The 18,249-nt window shown below is 38.8% G+C and overlaps 1 protein-coding gene across 1 annotated transcript in view; it reads left to right on the top strand.

Annotated features, from left to right (window-relative positions):
• LOC147103241 (14-3-3 protein beta/alpha-1-like) overlaps positions 1 to 11,901 on the top strand; it is a 32,517-nt gene extending 20,616 nt beyond the window's left edge. Inside the window, exons 2-5 of the mRNA XM_085962682.1 lie at positions 262 to 385; positions 886 to 1,049; positions 8,903 to 8,998; positions 10,174 to 11,901. Of these exons, the coding sequence (XP_085818808.1) occupies positions 262 to 385; positions 886 to 1,049; positions 8,903 to 8,998; positions 10,174 to 10,233 (444 nt within the window). The 3' untranslated portion in view covers positions 10,234 to 11,901. The remainder of the gene's footprint in view (positions 1 to 261; positions 386 to 885; positions 1,050 to 8,902; positions 8,999 to 10,173) is intronic.
• Positions 11,902 to 18,249: the final 6,348 nt, after the last annotated feature.

Below are 18,249 nucleotides of genomic sequence, written 5' to 3'. Positions count from 1 at the left end.
AAATGAATCCATCATAATTTACACAGCAACTCAAATATTGTACATTTGTAATAGAATGCTAGAGTTTTGTCTGTAATGTACATATGTTTTACATCAAATATATAATTGTAATGTATTTTTGCAAAAGTTTCATAAAATTTGTAACTAATCTAAACATAATGCCTATGTTGATTTTATTAATCACTCCTATAGTTTTTATAATGGATTTTTAGATACTTTAAAAAGAGTCTAATGTAACTCAAATGACTTTATTTCTTGCAGGGTTTGCTGGATAAATATCTAATAGCAAATTCTACCAATTCAGAGAGCAAAGTCTTCTACCTTAAGATGAAAGGAGATTATTACCGATATCTTGCAGAAGTAGCTATAGCAGAAAGCAAAAAACGTAAGTTTCCTGTTTTTGGTGTATTTTGTGCAAATAACATCTAGAGAAGGTATTTGTGGTACTGCGTGTTTACTTGCCAGTGTGCTGTGCTGTAGAATGGTAGAGCTTGTATCCATGATTTCTTTATATGCTGAGTTGCTAATCTCATCATGGCTGTCAGTGGAGGAAGATGGAAAATCAAAGGGTGCGGTGCACAAACCTTTCTGGTATTTCGCGCCTCCTGTGAGTTAGCGGGGAATGTCTGTGCATGTGGCTGCACCATCCAATGAATATGTCTTTTGTTTATATGTATGATGGATAAAGACAGCTTTGGTAGATTCTAAGGAGTGGGTTGTGAAGATGACCTATTGGCTGCAATGGTGTGTGAGTGAGAGAGACTACAATGGTAGACAGGGAATACTCGTTTGGTAATTGCAGAGTATTCTTTTAAATCCCAAGTGAGGACACTGCTGCTCAAACAAGAGATGTTATTTTCAGCCTTTTATTTTGTCTTGTTACAGAAACTGTTGAGAACTCCCAGACATCATATCAAGAAGCGTTTGATATCAGTAAGACGGACATGCAACCAACGCAACCTATCCGATTAGGTCTTGCCCTGAACTTCTCCGTATTCTACTATGAAATTCTCAACTCTCCAGAGCAAGCCTGTGCACTGGCCAAGACGGTAAGCAGTAAAGACAGGGACTAACTTTCTTAAATATTCTTCTTTGTTATCTTGTACATTGGGTATACTACCTCTTTTAGTTAGGATGGATGAGTGTTTGATAAACTGTTACATCAAAGCCAAACTGATTTTGGAAAAGACTTTAGTACTCTTTAGTTTTCTTCTCCCTCACCTTAAAATGGCATGAGAAATAACTAATATTTCAAATATGATTTATCTAAGAAAGTCTGAGAAATGACAGACCCGTTTGACCCGAAGCTTAGTTTCAGAACTCGTATCTGCATCAACTGCCTACTTCCACTTCTGCAAAATTGCCTACCTCTGCGCCCACTTCAACCCTGTGTTGCTGAAACACTCATAACTTGTCTTCATTGCCTACAGACTCCACTATTACGACACGCTCTTTGCTGATCTGCCATCTTCCACGCTCCATAAATTCCACCTGGTCAAACTGCTACTTGAATCCTGTCCTGCTTGCCCATCGCCTGTTCTCGCTCCGTCTCCCAAAGCCTTAAATTTAGAATCTTTGATATTGTCTTTAAATTCCTCTCTGGCCCTGCTCCACCCTACCCTGCTACTTCCTCCATCCATTTATCCATGTTGAGCGCTCATTTCCTCCAACTCTAGCCTCTATCCCTTCGCCATTGGTACTAGGGCTTTTAGCCTCCTGGGTCCTCCCACCTGGACTTCCTCCTTGCCAATTCTCTTTCTCCCTTTAAATAAATCCTCAAAACCCCTCTCTTTGACTAAACATTCAGTCACACCTCAATTTCTCCTTTTTTGTCTCCGCATTTGTTTTCCATATGCTGTTTCTTTGGGACATTTCTTGTGTTGAAGGTGTTCTATAAATGGAGGTTGTTGTTGTGTAATGTTTGAACAAAGCCCATATTTAAAGTTATTGGCTCCAAGAGTAGACAAGGGTAATGTAGTAGATGTAATATATTTGGATTTTCAAAAGGTCTTCGATAAGGTACTGCATAGTAGACTCATGACTAAGATCGGAGCATGTGGCGTCAAGGGACAGGTAGCAAGCTGGCTACAAAGTAGAAAACAGTAGGGGGTTAAGGGCAACTACTCAGACTGGCAAAAGGTGGGAAGTGATGTTCCGCTGGGATTAGTGCTGGGCCATTGTTGTTCATAATTTACATTAACGATTTGGACTCTAGAATTGGAAGTAAAATTTGTAAATTTGCAGATGACACCAAATTTTGGGGGGGGGGGGGGTGTAAATACAAAGGAAGATGTTACTAAATTTGCAGAATGGGCGTTTTAATTGGCAAATTAATTTCAATATAGATAAATGTGAGGTGGTGCATTTTGGTAGGAAGAATGAGGAGGCCACATACTGCTTGGATGATCGTCTAAATGGGGTAGAGAAGCAAAGGGATCTAGGGGTACAGATGCACATCACTAAAAGTAGCAATGCAGGTAATAAGGCCATTTTAAAAAAAAAAAAAAAAAGCAAACCAAGCACTGGGGTTTATTTCTAGAGGGATAGAATTGAAAAGCAGGGAAGTCATGTTAAACTTGTATAGAACCTTGGTTAGACCACACGGAGTACTGTGCACAGTTCTGGTGTCCATATTCTAAAAAGGTGGCGGAGGCTTTAGAGAAGGTACAAAAAATATCTACAAGGATGATACCAGAACACTGAGGTTATAACTATCAGGAAAGACTGAACAGGCTGGGGCTCTTTTCTCTAGAAAAGAGAAGGCTGAGAGGTGACCTGATAAGGTCTTTAAAATGAAGAAGGGGTTTGATAGGGTAGACATAGAGATGATGTTTTCACTTGTAGGGGATTCGAAAACTATCGGCCATAAATATAAGATAGTCACTAATAAATTCAATAAAGAATTCAGGAGAAACTTCTTTACCCAAAGATTGGTAAAAATGTGGAATGTGCTACCACAAGGAGTAGTTGAGGCAAATAGCATAGATGCATTTAAGGGGAAGTCATGAGGGAGAAAAGAATAGAAGAGTAAGCTGATGGGGTTAGATGAAGATAGGTGGGAGGAGGCTCGTGTGGAGTATAAACACCGACATAGGCCACTTGGGCTGACTGGCCTGTTTCTGTGCTGTAGATGCAATGTAACTTTGTTGTTATCCTTTTCTAGCTGACATTGTGTACTAAAAGCCAGCTATTCCATTACACATGGTAATTTGTCAATATCCACTTGGAAGTAACTAATCTTTTAGCAATATTGCAGCAATAGTGATTTGCTGATTTACTCAAAGCTAGTTAATATTTCCTGGAATGTGTACAGGGCCAGCATTGGAGATTGATTTATAGACTACAGTCCAAAAATCTTGGATTCTGGGACATTTGCAAATGCTATGTACTAGTTTCCTCCCACCTCCACAGCATGCTTGTTGAAAATCCATGTAGTGACCTTCTCTTTGCTCATTTAGGCTCTATGCAGAATCTTCAGGTGGATTAATTGTATTTCAATTTGGGTAGTAATATTAGTTTTAACTTAATTGAATTTCTTGTTATCTGCCCAGTTTAAATTTTAAATCTCTGGTTAATTGAACATGTTAGAAACCCTATCTTTGGAGTGTAGAAAGGTTTATGTATCAAGTCTGGAACATTTCTCTGCCTCACTTGAGAAAAATCTAACTGGTTTTAATTGGATCGTCTTTCCCCCCCCCCCCCCCCCCCCCTTCATAATCGCCATTCAATTTTATGATCGTCTGATTTGAAAGAAATAATTGGGCAAAGCAACTAAGTTCTCTGAGCATACGATGCTGTCTGCATATTGATTTTTAATCTTAAATCCTATCATTTTCAAGGCGAACTTTTGTTTCTTGGGCTTCAAATTTAGGATCAACAATAGACCGAAGGGACATACCAATTTTAATAATACCTATATATGCCCAACCCTTTCGTATCAATCTGAATAAAAATCGAGAGAGGGCTTCTGACTTTTTCCTGTTTAGACAAACTGACTATGGTATGTGGTTTGAGATGGAGGTAGGGAATATTGAAATTTTAACTTGCTGGAGCAGAGATGTACTTAACAAAAATTTAGATGTTAATTCATTTTAAGCGTTTTGCTTGCTTTGCTATTTTGTCCAGTTCTGTCATGGTTGATTTGGGTCCTCTGGAAGACATGGGTAAGTTGACCGTGTGATAATCTCAGTAGAAAATAACTACATAAGTGGCAAACTTCAAGCAAGCTTAGAATTTTTTGTCTGTTTCCCATTGGGTTGTAGATCTGTACAATATATTTCCTTTGATAAAAATAGTTAATGCTATTTAACTCTTAAAAAAGGAACTAGATAAATACCTGACTAAGAGGAGATCGATTATTATTATTAAAGGTATTTGTAATAATTGGTCAAATTCTATGGTTAGGGCTATGGAAAAGACAGCTACAGAATGTAATCAATCACAATTGAATAATGCAAGACAGAAAGAGCTTACATTTATATAACACCATGTCCTACAAATGCTTCACATTGAGTGAATTACTTTTGAATTGTAGTCACTGTTCTGCAGCAACTGACTGCCTTCAGCAAGGTTCCACAAGCAATAAATTGGATGAATTGCCAGTTACATTTTTTGTGTGTGGGGGTGGTTGAAGGAGGAATTTTGTCTAGGGCATCAGAGTGCACTGCTCTTCTTTGAACAGTGCCTTGAAATGTTTTGCATTCACGTGAACTGGCAGGCCTTTGGTTTAAGGTCTTGTCTGAAAGATTCAACCTCAAACAGTGTAGCACTTTCCTCATTTTTGTACCGAAGTGTCGGCCTAGATTCAGTGCGCAAGTCCGGGAGTGGGGCTTGAACCCATGATTTTCTGACTGTGAGTGCGACCAGCTGAGCCAAATAGTAATATTTGAGGTTCTTGAATTTAAATGGATTATAATTATGGGACAAGGTAAACTCACAAATTTGCCAATGCTGACACAAAATAGCGTTTGTCAATTGTGGGGGGGGGGGTTAAAGAAGTTTCAGAGTTTGTTTTTGTCAGTTATCTCCCTTCAGGAGATAAAATAACGTGTCGATCATGTGGCAGTACAAATTATACACTGCCTCTTTTGAAGGAGTGGTAATAATGAACCAAATGTCTTTTCTCCTAGCATGCCTTTGTTTGTGAGCTTGGTTCAGTTTCAGTTGACTGAGTCAGGATTAACATTTGATGGTGATTATCATTGCCACTGATGTGCACAAACAGCTGCTTACTCCTGTTTCAAGCAGATTGTTTGCTATTTATGAACAGCATGTGCTATGAAATTTGTAGTAAACTATTTTCATTAGAAAAGTTCCTGTGTGTCAGTGTTGGTAAGTTTAGTAGTTTATCTTAGAATCATATGGAACTGAAGGAGGCCATTTGGCCCATCGTGCCTTTGCCGGCTCTTTGGTAGAGCTATCCAATTAGTCCCACTCACGTAGAGCTATCCAATTAGTTCCACTCACTTGCTCTTTCCCCATAGCCCTGTAAATTTTTTCCCTTCAAGTATTTATCCAATTCCCCATTGCAAGTTGCTGTCGAATCTGCTCCACCACCCATTCAGGCAGTGCATTCCAGATCACAACAACTCGCTGCAAAATTTTATTCCCTCCTGTTGCCTCTGGTTCTTTTGCCTTAAATCTGTGTTCTCTGGTTGCCGATCCTCTGCCACTGGAAACAGTTTCTCCTTATTGCTCTCGCAAAACCACCTATTAACCTTCTCTGCTATAAGGAGAACTACCCCAGCTTCTCCAATCTCTTGACATATGAGTCCCTCATCACTGGTACCATTCTAGTAAATCTCTTCTGCACTCTAAGGCTTTGACATCCTTTCTAAAGTGCAGTACACAGAATTGAACATTATACTCCCAGCTGAGGCCTAACCAGTGTTTTATAATGGTTTAGTATAACTTCCTTGCTTTTGTACTATGCCTCTATTAATAAAGCCAAGGATCTTGTGTATTTTTTTTAACGGCCTTCTCCACTTGCCCTACCACCTTCAAAGATTTGTGTACATACATCCCCAGGTCTCTCTTCCTGCACCCCCTTTGAAATTGTACCATTTAGTTAATATTGCCTCGTCTCATTCTTCCTACCAAAATGCATCACTTCATACTTCTCTGCATTTTATCTGCCATGTGCCTGCCCATTTTACCAGTCTTATCTGTCCTCCTGAAGTCTGTTACTATCCTCCTCATTGTTTACTGCATTTTGGAGTTGCTTATCATCTGCAAACTTTGAAATTATGCCCTGTATACCCAAGTCCAGCTCATTAATATATATCAAAAAGAGCAGTGGTCCTAATACTGACCCCTGGGGGGTGTCTACTGTATTCTTCCCTCCAGTCTGAGAAACAACCATTCACAACTCTCTACTTTCTGTCCCGTAGCCAAATTTGTACCATGCTGCCACTGTCCCTTTTTAATTTTACTAACAAGTCTATTTTGTGGTACTTTGTCAAACACCTTTTGAAAGTCCATATACACAACATCAACTGCACTACCCTCATCAACCATTTCTGTTACTTCATCAAAGAATTCGTTCAAGATGGTCAAATATGATTTGCCTTTAACAAATCCATGCTGGCTTTCATTTATTAGCCCAATTAATTTTGTCCTGGATTATTGACTCAAATTTTCCCACCACCAACGTTGGACTGACTGGCCTGTAATTGCTGCGTTTATTCGTCTTTTTTGAACAGAGGTGTAACATTGCAATTCTCCAATTCTCTGGCACCACCGCCATGCCCAAGGAGGATTGGAAGATTGTGGCCAGAGCCTCTGCAATTTCCACCCTTGCTTCCATCAGTAACCTAGGATGCATCCCATCCGAACCGGGTGACTTTTCTACTTTTGAGTACTGCCAACCTTTTAAGTAGCTTCTCTTTATCTATTTTAATCCTATCCATCATCGCTACTGCTTCCTCCTTTACTGCTACATTGGCAGCATCCTCTTTAGTGAAGACAGATGCAAAGTGCTCATTTAGTACCTAAGTCATGCCCTCTGCCTCTACAAGAAGACTTCCTTTTTGGTTCCTAATTGACCCCACCCTTCCTTTGATGACCCTTTTTACTATTTATATGTTTATAAAAGACTTTTGGGTTCCCTTTTTATGTTGGTTATTATTCTATTCTCATACACTCTTTGCTCCTCTGATTCCCTTTTGTAGATCTCCTCTGTACTTTGTATTCTGCTTGGTTCTCTACTGTATTATGAACCTTACATTTATCATTTTTTTCCTGTTTCATTTTAATTTCTGTATCTTTAGTCATCTAGAGAGCTGAAGCTTTGGATGCCCTTCCTTTCTCCCTTGTAGGAATGTGCCTATTCTGAACCATCACCTCTTTGAAGGCCTCCCATTGTTCAGTTACTGTTTTGCCTACCAATTTTTGATTCCAATCCCCTGGGCCAGATCCCTTTTTAACTCACTGAAATTAGCTCTCCTCAAGTTAAGTGAGCAACGAATACAGTATATTAAATTGCAACAAGTACAAGTAAATCGCTGTTTCACCTGGAAGGGGTGTTTGGGGCCCTGGACAGTGGGAAGGGAGGAGGTAAAAGGGCATGTGTTGCATCTCCTGCGCTTGCACGGGAAGGTGCCAGGCGAAGGAGAAGGGCTGTTAGGGGTGATTAAGGAGTGGACCAGGGTGTCGCGGAGGGAGCGGTCCCTTTGGAAGGGTTCTAATGCCCCAGGAATTTGAAGCCCTGCCTCCTGCACCATTTCTCCAGCCACATATTGACCTGTTTTATCCTACTATTCCTATACTCACTAGTATGTGGCACTGGAAGTATTCCAGAGATTACTACCTTTTGAGGTCCTGCTATTTAACTTGCTCCCTAGCTCCTGAAACTCTTGACTGCAGGACCTCAGCCATTTCCCTTCCTATGTCATTAGTTCCTACATGGACCATGACTTCTGGGTGTTCCCCTTCCACATTACTTAAAAGTCCAGGAATTTTCACTGAAGTAATTAAATATAGAATTCCAATGTTTTACATTGTGATGTTTCTTTTTCAGTGTGCATCCCAAAGCACAGCATTTCACTCCAAAATGGCTTATTCTTCCACTTATTGGCCCTGAAATTGTGGTGTCTGCGACAGCGTACTCAGAGTACGCCGTTGTAATCCTTTTGAAATGCCCCGCAAGTTCTGGATTTCTGCTTGCGCATGTGCGAAATCCGAAATTTGCGGCCTGTCAACGTACGCAATCCACGGGGACTCCGCAAAAGCAATCGCTGGCATAGAGTTGGGCTATTTGCCCAGCGACTGGTCAGCAATTGCCCACGTAAGTCTTGCAGTTGATGCAAGCAGGAGTAGGGCCTGCTTGCATCAGCGTAAGGGGATATCTAAGGCTTAAATAAAACATTTAAAGATCCAAAGTTATGCACATACACTTTATTAAATGAGTTTATGCAAATATTGGCCCGGATTACAGTCGTAATAAATTATTATTGCGGTTGGTGCAGTGAAGGAACTTATGAATAAAATTGCAATTCTGTACATTGTCTAATCATTAGACTTGGGGATTCCATTGCATATCATTATGGAATTCCCTTTGTAAATGATTGCAATGGAATTCTCCTTTCTCATTGGAGGACCAGGCCCACGTGATCCCAGGTAAGCTTCCGAACGCCTACGTCCCTGGGAGCCGTGGGCCATCACGCTGCCCTCCACCTCGAGGCCTGAGACTGCAACTCTTTGCAGCCTGGCGCCAGCAGGTAATTTCGTAAATGTTTCGCGGGTCGGAAGTATACTCCAGAGGTACGCCTCCGACCGCAATTTCTAGGCCATTAAGTTGTAATGTCCTTTTTCATCAACTTTTTTGCAAAGATATATTGAACTTCTATAACTGATTGTGGTGTTCCAATAGATCTAATTATTTTTTGTTCTGTGGTGTCTTCAGGCATTCGATGAAGCTATTGCAGAGCTGGATTCACTGAATGAAGACTCTTATAAAGACAGTACACTCATTATGCAATTACTCAGAGATAACCTGACGGTGAGTAAAATGGTGCAACAATGGAGCAATATTTCAAAGTATGGTTATTAAGCTTACAATGAAGAATGAGGCATATAAAATCTAGACTGTCTGTCTTTAAAAACCAGTAAGACATGCTCCTGTTTTTCAATATTTTTATGTAACTAAGAGTAGTATTGTTAAGAATACTGGTAGAAATGTTTACATTTTTGAACCATTCTAAGGAATGGAAAATCTCCAACAGGATGTTATCCAAACTGATCTAGCTTTTACAGCAGTTTGGAACATTGGACAGTTTCTGGAAGAATGGTACAATTCAGTTCTTGTAAATTCTTGGTCAGAAATCTAATGCAAGGAGGAGTAGAAGAAGTAGAAGTGCATAAACATATACTTAAGCATCTTTTAAATTTTTTAAAACTTTTTTTTGCCTGGTCCTATATATAAAGTACCTATAACCTCTCTCTCTCTCTCTGGTGTTTGGCACGGTTGAGCATGGTAGAATTTCCTTGAATTGAACATTGGAAAAACCAAAAAGGGTTTTTAGCTCCCACCAAAAAATCTGCACCCTCGCCATTGACTCCATTCGCCTCCTGCCAGCTCGCTCACATCGAACTGGACTGCGTGCAAACTTGCTGTTCTGTTTGACCCAAAGCTGACTCTTTATCTCCTTCCTCACATATTTAGAAGTCTTCTCCAAACCCTTCTCATTGACTAAACCTTCAATTACCTCTTCTAATCCTCCTGCTCCTCTTTTTCCTCTAAAGTGCCTTGAGAAGTTACTCTGTTAATGGCACTATATGAATGTAAGTTGCAACAGATATACTTATTATTAAAATGTATTCTTCATGTACTGTTTGGTTTTCATGGTACACCCTATCCCTTCTATTTTAAATACATGAGCATTATCAGAAATCAGAACACTGCAAGATATCCATAATAAATTATAAAAACAGACTTGACTTCCTAGGTCTATTGAAGGCCCCAAGTATTGAACTATTGCAAAGTGTATGTATTCTTTTTGCAGCCTTGGAGATATGTTTCCCGACAATTAAAAAGGACATTTGGTATTCACAGAATTAATCACCTGGGACAAGAAGCAGTTAGTTTGAATTCTAGTTGTATATACAGTACTGTGTGAAAGTACTTTTTTAATGTAGCCTTAAAAGATTGTTAACATGTTGATTCTTTTCTTGCAGTTATGGACATCCGATAACGCGGCAGATGATGCTGATGGTGGAGAAGGGGGCGAGAACTAACTGCACAGAGGGACCTGCTGTCCAATCCTCTTTTACATGTCTTCATTCCTTAGTGTTCCACTGACCATTCCAAAAAAGGAATTTCTCAATCACCAATACTGAATAGATGCACATGTGAATGCCACAATTTAGCCTATGAAAATCTGCAGCTTGGAACAAATGCCATTCCTTAGCTTTCTTTTGCTAATTGTTCTGACTTTGTAGTGTGCAGTTGGGCACCTGCTACACAGACAGCAGAGATTAAATTTGCGGCGCATTTGTGAATAAGTTGACGTAGGCCCTTTTTGGTTTGCAAAGGAAGTTCATGATTGCCAAGAGCAGCTATTTTTAATGAACGGAGACTGGAAAATTACTAAAATCCAAAACACAAAATGGAAAGTGTTTGAGTAGCACTTTATATATGGCCATTGACTCTTAAAGACTGTTGCTTGGCATTTCGAGTTTGGTATGTGCATACTTTGACATACACCAGATGGTGTATGCCAGATATAAGCACATTGTTGCCCAAAGAAATTGTGTATTCAGTTTTGAGTGTCATGGTCCTGAAGGTGGATCAATATTTATTAAAACGAGGTTTTTGGAGCTGCTTGGTAATCTAGCATTTTAAGTTTTGGGTTCTGAGCTGGCTGATCAAGGTTCAAGTCCCAGAGCTGTCTGTTGCTCTGAGTTCATTGTACAATGAGTTTTCTCTATTGTTTTAATGCCTTGTTGGAACCCCATTATAGTAAAATTTTGTACTGCTTTTCATTCCTACTAAAAGGAAGTTGCATGGCAGCTACTAGTCTTGTTTTTGTTGGGTGGGATTGGTTTGAGGGGTGGGGGGGGGTGAAGAATTGGAGAAATGGGGAATGTTTGTTTAAAAACTGTACATTAAAAGCAAGTGTCAATGAAATAGAATTCTAAGTAACTCCACCCCTCCTTTCTGGTAATAACGGACCTTGTAATCCTAACTGTGTAGGTTAGTGATCTTTCCTAACCCAGCTGAGTCGATTTCTAGTCTCATTCTTAAACCAGCCAAAACCGTTTGATTTTCTCTTCCAATCCTACTAAATCTGTCACCCTTCTTGTACTCCAGATCTGTCCATCAGTAAACTTGACCAGTTTAGGACTAAGGATAGACCAGAGAGGAATAATGGAAGAATGAAATCCAATTTCAGCTAGGTTTATGAAAGGGAGAAATTACTGTTGAATACCTGACTCCTGTCAAAATCTGTGGTGTTTTGGTAAAAATGCAAAATGTTAACTGAACCTTTTCCTGTAGCTTACAGTAGTTTGGTATATTTCTTACTGGCTCATGCAGTGTTAGATACTCTGTGCCCTTTATTTTAAAAAGTAACTTGTTTTATTAGTTATTGATTCAGTTCAAGATCTATAAAGTGCTGTTATTTTCTACTATGAAATATTTGAGGCGAAAACTGACAAAACAAATTGGACTAAAAGAACTTGAAGGGACCTATGGTATGTCAGGTTTGACAGTAGTTTTGTCATTATGAAAATATTGGCAGTATTTAATCCAGCACTCTGCTGTATTTTAATATATACATATATATATAAAATATATGTATATGTATGTAAAATTTTAATGAAGGATTTACCCTATTTTGTTTTTAAAGTTTGAAGCTGGTAACTGAAAGTAATATGCAATGCAAATAAAACATTCTTCACAAATGGATTTGTTTTTCTATTTAGTTCTGGTCATATTCATTCTTGAAACTGTTAACCTTTCACAATCATAGTAAGGCAGTCATAGCAAATAGTACTGTTATATGGAACAAAAATTTATTACGGTACGCTTCTACCATGGTTCTGATCTCTGTACTAGTTGGATAAAGGTCAGATACAATTTCTTTAGCAGTACTACCGTTATACAAATAAGAAACTATTGGGTGTGTAGGAGAGAAGAGAAACCGGTGATGTGCGGAGTTAGAACACTCGCCCAACCTTCCAAATCTGACATTTGTGTTTGAATTTAGCAAAGATGCAGGCTGCTCTTTGCTTGTTGTAAGGACTTGTGTGAAATGAGTTCTAGCAGTCTCAATCCAGTTCCTAGTGTATGTAAATGTACAGCACAAATTTGCCCCCAAATTGTTCAGAGACTGGGTGAAGGCAGAGTAGAAGGAGCTTTGCTGTCTGTCTGTGCTGTACTTTAATGCTTGATGCTTACACCGAGTGCAAGAAACAGTAGTGTTTTCATTTTCCAATGTTAACAACTCTTACTTTAATGAGCATAATATTTGACCCAAAATAGTGTCTGCATGGAGAGCGGGAATATGAAATGCGACTGTGAAACTTATCAAATTCACTGGTTGACTGTTGGATTGCTGAATTCCCACTGTTACCACAAACAGTATTTCTGTCAATTGATGACCAGACCAATATCCAGTCAATGTGCCATATAGAAAACTGCTGCACTAAACCCATCACTTTAAAAATGGAGTTGGTTCTCTTTGCTATCTTAGAAATCTGTGCTCCTCATCCCTTTCTACTAGTCATAGTTAAACAAAAACACCACTAATATCAAAATACTAAACTTTATGCTCCCTGTAGGATTGGATAAGGCTGCAAACAGGAGAAATTACAGGGACAGCTCTTACAATTCATCAGTGACTTTTTCCCCCTCCTAAACCTTTCAATTAGCTCAGTATCAATGACTAAGGTGGTGTAACTTCACAAAGGGAAGTGGTGAACATTTTAAGCCTCACTATTTTTATAATTTAGGCAACTCAGGCCAGTTAGCCAAAATTTGTTATGATTAACATGGTAGTCACTTGAGTGATCCCTCAAAAGGTACCAGTTTTAATTCTGTGTCTAGGGTGGACATCAATCAGATGCCATTTCACTAGATTAATATGTTTATTACACTTCATGACATATTATATTGCACATGGTATAGGTGATACTCTTGCAGGTAAGGTTTTCAGTAGGCTTCCAAAACCACCTAATGCTTATCTCTGAATTGCCACAGGTAAGTTGTAGGAAAATGTAGACCAGCTACATTAATGCCAAGACAGTAATGCTGGAATTCCCTTCATGCATGTAGCATATTCCAAGTGTAGGCTCAGTGTGAGTGTTCTTTATTGTGCAAAAGTACAATTATCTTAAAAATATAAGCACAAACCATGTCTGAAATGTGCACACAATATATCTTATGAATGGATTACATCCAACCAAATCTCGTGTGAAATTTGACATTCCATCTGGCTGAAGGACAAAATCTTATCTCTTTTCCCCCCCCCCCCCCCCCCCTAAACTGCAGAATTGAATCAAGTGGGTAGGTAGGCTGTAAGTAACATCAATACATATCACTAGTAATAACTGCATATAAAGGCACCTGTGAATAACAAATCTGTTCTGGTTCAGGCAGGATTCTCGATTCAAAGGATGGGTATCCGTGCTCCTCATCCCTTTCTACTAGTCATAGTTAAACAAAAACACCACTAATATCAAAATACTAAACTTTATGCTCCCTGTAGGACCCTTTATCAGAATCTTGACAAACTATCATGGCTTCCAAAACCAGCTTTAGCTAGTCTCTAGGTTTTAAATGGGACTTGTAACAAATTCAGTTCTTGATGCTTCATTTAAAGAAATGGCATTTAGGCTTATCTGCATTTACTAACCTCTATAATTTGTAAATTGTAGAGGTCTTGTACAAGAGATTATAGATATTTGTACAAGGGATAATTTGAGGTTTTTTGCTGGAGGGGGAAGGAGAATTCTTCCCTTGTATTAGTTCAGGACTGAATCTCTCTTCAAAGGTCCAGCCAAGGGCAGAGCAGAGCCCCTTTTATTTCATTTCCCCATTTTTCTTTTTTAATTTGCAGGTGTATAATATGAATTATACCAGATTGTTTTATTTTGCTGTACGATGCTGATATAGGTTGATGTCTAGCCCGTTAAAAATCTTGTTGGTTGCTGAGGACATAAAAACCTGAAGAAATTGCACTAGATAGCAAACAACAGATTTCCCAGAATCTCATGCATGCTCCAACAATCTTGGTTCATCAAATTTTAGTTACATCTCCATTTGAGTAAAAAAAAAATGGGGGCAACTTTTAGATGGATATGGCAAGCTATTTTTAGTTTGTGTGTGTGTGTGTATGGGGTAATTCAGACTGCACCATGATGCAAGTCAAAAAATCTCAATAGGAATGATTAAAGTATGCCATATCAAAAATTATGTGCACCAAAATATGATTACATTATGACAATATATTTTAAAAAATAAGCAAAGGAAAGATGTGCTACAACTATCAATTTAAATGCCAGGCTCCTGATCATGGATAGAAACAATACAATAGTGACACCTACTGGTTAGTCATGAACATATCAACACTTGCATTCCAGAAACATGCAACTGCTCATCTGAAACCTGCAATTTCTCTGCACAACCTCAACATGAACTTTTCACTTGGGAGGTCTGATTATGCTATGTTGTCCTTTGCATCTAAAATTAACTGCCTCTGCTTGAGGAAATTAACCAATGTCTTTATCTGGAATTCAAAATAAAAATCTTTTAAGCTATACTTGAATTTACTAACTATTCTGAAAACAATCTTTCCCCCCTTGTTCTGTGTGCCAAATATGGCCTATATAAGTAATTGAGTCAAACACCAGACTTTCAATAATATTTTATAAACTCTGACAATTCATATCTTTGAGAGTTGTCACACTTGTGCAGGATATGACGGATTCGACTAGTTTCCTCTTTTGAGTTCGGGTGCTGTGCCTGAGAACTACTGGAACTTGTCCAATCAGGGCAGATGAGTTTAACAACAAAGCTAACATTTGTGTTTAATACTTTTTCTATTGGGAAAATTAAAAGGAACAATATGCTTTATATTTTCCTAACTTTTTAAATTAAAGAATAATTACCTTAAAATCTGAGAGTGCTGTTAACAAAAACATATTTTACGAGATGGCATAATGTGGTCCAGTATGTTGGCTTACTAGGCATAGATTCATTCCACTGCTGCTGTTCTGCAACTTCCTCCCAGATGATGCTATTCTCCTATTGAACATTAGAATGTGCCTGACAATTTCCTAGATGACCTCATACTCCAATTAGCTCACTACTACTGGAGAGAACTGCTTCCCCTCTGCATGATACTTCATCCTGATGGCCTGGCTGAGATTGAAAATTTGGCATATGGAGAATAATGTACATAGACAGCAGGAGCGTGCATGATAAGAGAGAATAAGAAAAGATTAGGAGAGAAGTCAAAAAAACAATTGGGCAAAGAGGAACTATGAAATTAAATTCTCAAGGAACATGAAACAAAATACTAAAATATTTTATAGACACATTAATTTTTTAAAAAAAAGGAAGGTTGGGATGGGAATAGGGCCTTTAAGGGATAGTCAGGATAATACAACAGGTAACAATAGAGGGATGGCAGAAATATTAAACAATTATTTTGCTTCAGTATCAGGGAGATAGAGCAGGTGGACATGACATTGGATGATACGATTAGTAATGAGAAAAGTGCATTTAAAATAAAAAAAGGGGATATATTAAATAAATTAATCAAACTCAGAGGATGAAACCCCTGGTCCGGATGGATTGCATCCATGCATTATAAAAAAATCTAGAAGAGATAGCAGAGGCATTACTACGCATATTTAGTAATTCATTAGGAAAAGGTATAGTGCCAGAGGACTGGTGGATAGCTAACATAATACCGATATTTAAGAACATGTCAAGGGAATTATAGACCAGTCAGCTTAACATTGGTGGTAGGAAAAATAATGGAATCCCTACTAAAGGAGAAAATAGAACATCTAGAAACCAAAAATATAATAATGAATATTCAACATGGATTTCAAAAGGGAAAGTCTTGCTTGACCAACCTTATTGAATTTTTTCAAGAGGTAATAGAGTAGACAATGGTAATGCAGTAGATATAATTTATCTGGATTTTCAAAAGGCCTTCGATAAGGTACCCCATAATAGACTGATGAACAAGGTTAGAGAATGCAGAGTCGGGACAAGTAGCCGAATGGAAAGGAAAAGGAGGTGGCATAGCGCCGTTAATAAGGGATGAGATCGGTACGGTAGAGATAAAAGATCTTGGCTTGGCAGATCGTGATGTAGAACTGGAATCAGTTTGGGTGGAGCTAAGAAACAGCAAAGGGCGGAAAACATTGGTGGGAGTTGTGTATAGGCCACCAAACAGTAATGGCAATGTAGGGCACAGTATCAAGAGAGTAGAAGTGCATGTAACAAGGGCAATACGGTAATCATGGGGGACTTTAATCTATATATTGACTGGACAAATCAAATTACCACTAATGGTGTGGAGGACTAATTCTTGGAATGCATGCGAGATGGTTTCCTGGATCAGTATGTGGAGGAACCAACCAGGGAACAGGCTATTCTGGATCTGGTACTGTGTAATGAGAAAGGGCTAATCAATAATCTTGTGGTAAAGGGGTCTTTAGGGACAAGTGACCATAATATGATTGAATTTTACATTAAGTTTGAGAGTGATGTAGTCCAATCTGAGACTAAGGTCTTCAATCTAAACAGAGGAATCTACAAGGGTCTGAGAGACAAGTTGGCCATGGTAGATTGGGAGACTACACTAAAAGAGATGAAGGTGGACATACAATGGCTAACATTCAAGGAAATAATGCATAATTTGCAACAAACATATATTCCTCTAGGGCATAAAAACCCAAAAGGAAAAGTGATCCAACCATGGCTAACAAAAGAAATTAAAGCTAGTATTAAGTCAAAGGAGGGAGCTTATAAAGTTGCCAGAAAAAGCGGTCAGCCTGAGGATTGGGATCTTTTTAGAAACCAGAAAAGGGGGACCAAGAAATTGATAAAGAAAGGGAAAATGGAATATGAGCACAAACTAGCGAAAAATATAAAAATGGATTGTAAAAGCTTCTATAGGTATGTGAAAAGGAAAAGACTGGTGAAGGTAAAGGTCCTTTACAGCCAGAGACGGGAGAATTTATAATGGGGAATGAGGAAATGGCAGAGAAATTAAATAAATACTTTGTTTCTGTCTTCATGGAGGAAGACACAAAAAACCTCCCAGAAATATGAGAAAACCAAGGGTGTGACAAGAATGAGAAACTTAAAGAAATTATTATTAGTAAAAAAAAGTACTAGCAAAACTAATGGGACTAAAAGTTGATAAATCCCAAGGACTGGATGATCTACATCCTAGGGTTTTGAAAGAGGTGGCCATTGGGATAGTGGACACATTGGTTGTCACCTTCCAAAATTCTATAGATTCTGGAACGGTTCCTGCAGATTGGAGGATAGCAAATGTAACCCTGCTATTTAAGAAAGGAGGGAGAGAGAAAATGGGGAACTACAGACCTGTTAGCCTCACATCAGTAGTTGGGAAAATGCTGGAATCTATTATAAAGGATGCAATAACTGGGCACTTAGAAATTAATAGTAAGATTGGGCAGAGTGAACATGGATTTATGAAAGGGAAATCCTGCTTGACAAACCTATTGGAGTTTTTTGAGGATGTAACTAGTGGAGTAAACAAAGGGGAACCGGTAGATGTGGTGTATCAGGATTTTCAGAAGGCCTTCGATAAGGTCCCACACAAGAGGTTGGTGAACAAAATTAGGGCACATGGAATTGGGGGTAATATACTACCATGGATTGAGAATTAGTTAACAGTCAGAAAACAAAGAGTAGGGATAAACGGATCTTTTTCAGGATGGCAGGCTGTGTCTAGTGGGGTACTGCAAGGATCGGTGCTTGGGCCCCAGCTATTCACAATCTATATCAATGATTTGGATGAGGGGACTAAATGTAACATTTCCAAATTTGCTGATGATACAAAGCTAGATGGCAGTGTCAGTTGGGAAGAGGATGTGAAGAGGCTTCAAGGGGATCTCGACAGGCTCAGTGAGTGGGCGAGAACATGGCAGATGGAATATAATGTGGATAAATGTGAAGTTATCCACTTTGGTAGAAAAAACAGAAAGGCAGAGTATTTCCTAAATGGTGAAAGATTGGGGAATGCAGATGCTCAAAGGGAC

The sequence above is a fragment of the Somniosus microcephalus genome, chromosome 20 (genome assembly GCF_052327205.1).
Source record: "Somniosus microcephalus isolate GS21.2 chromosome 20, FLI_Smic_1.0, whole genome shotgun sequence".
In the NCBI taxonomy this organism is placed as follows: domain Eukaryota; kingdom Metazoa; phylum Chordata; class Chondrichthyes; order Squaliformes; family Somniosidae; genus Somniosus; species Somniosus microcephalus.
The sequence above is the reverse complement of the archived record's forward strand: the minus strand, read 5'-3'. Positions and strand labels throughout refer to the sequence as shown.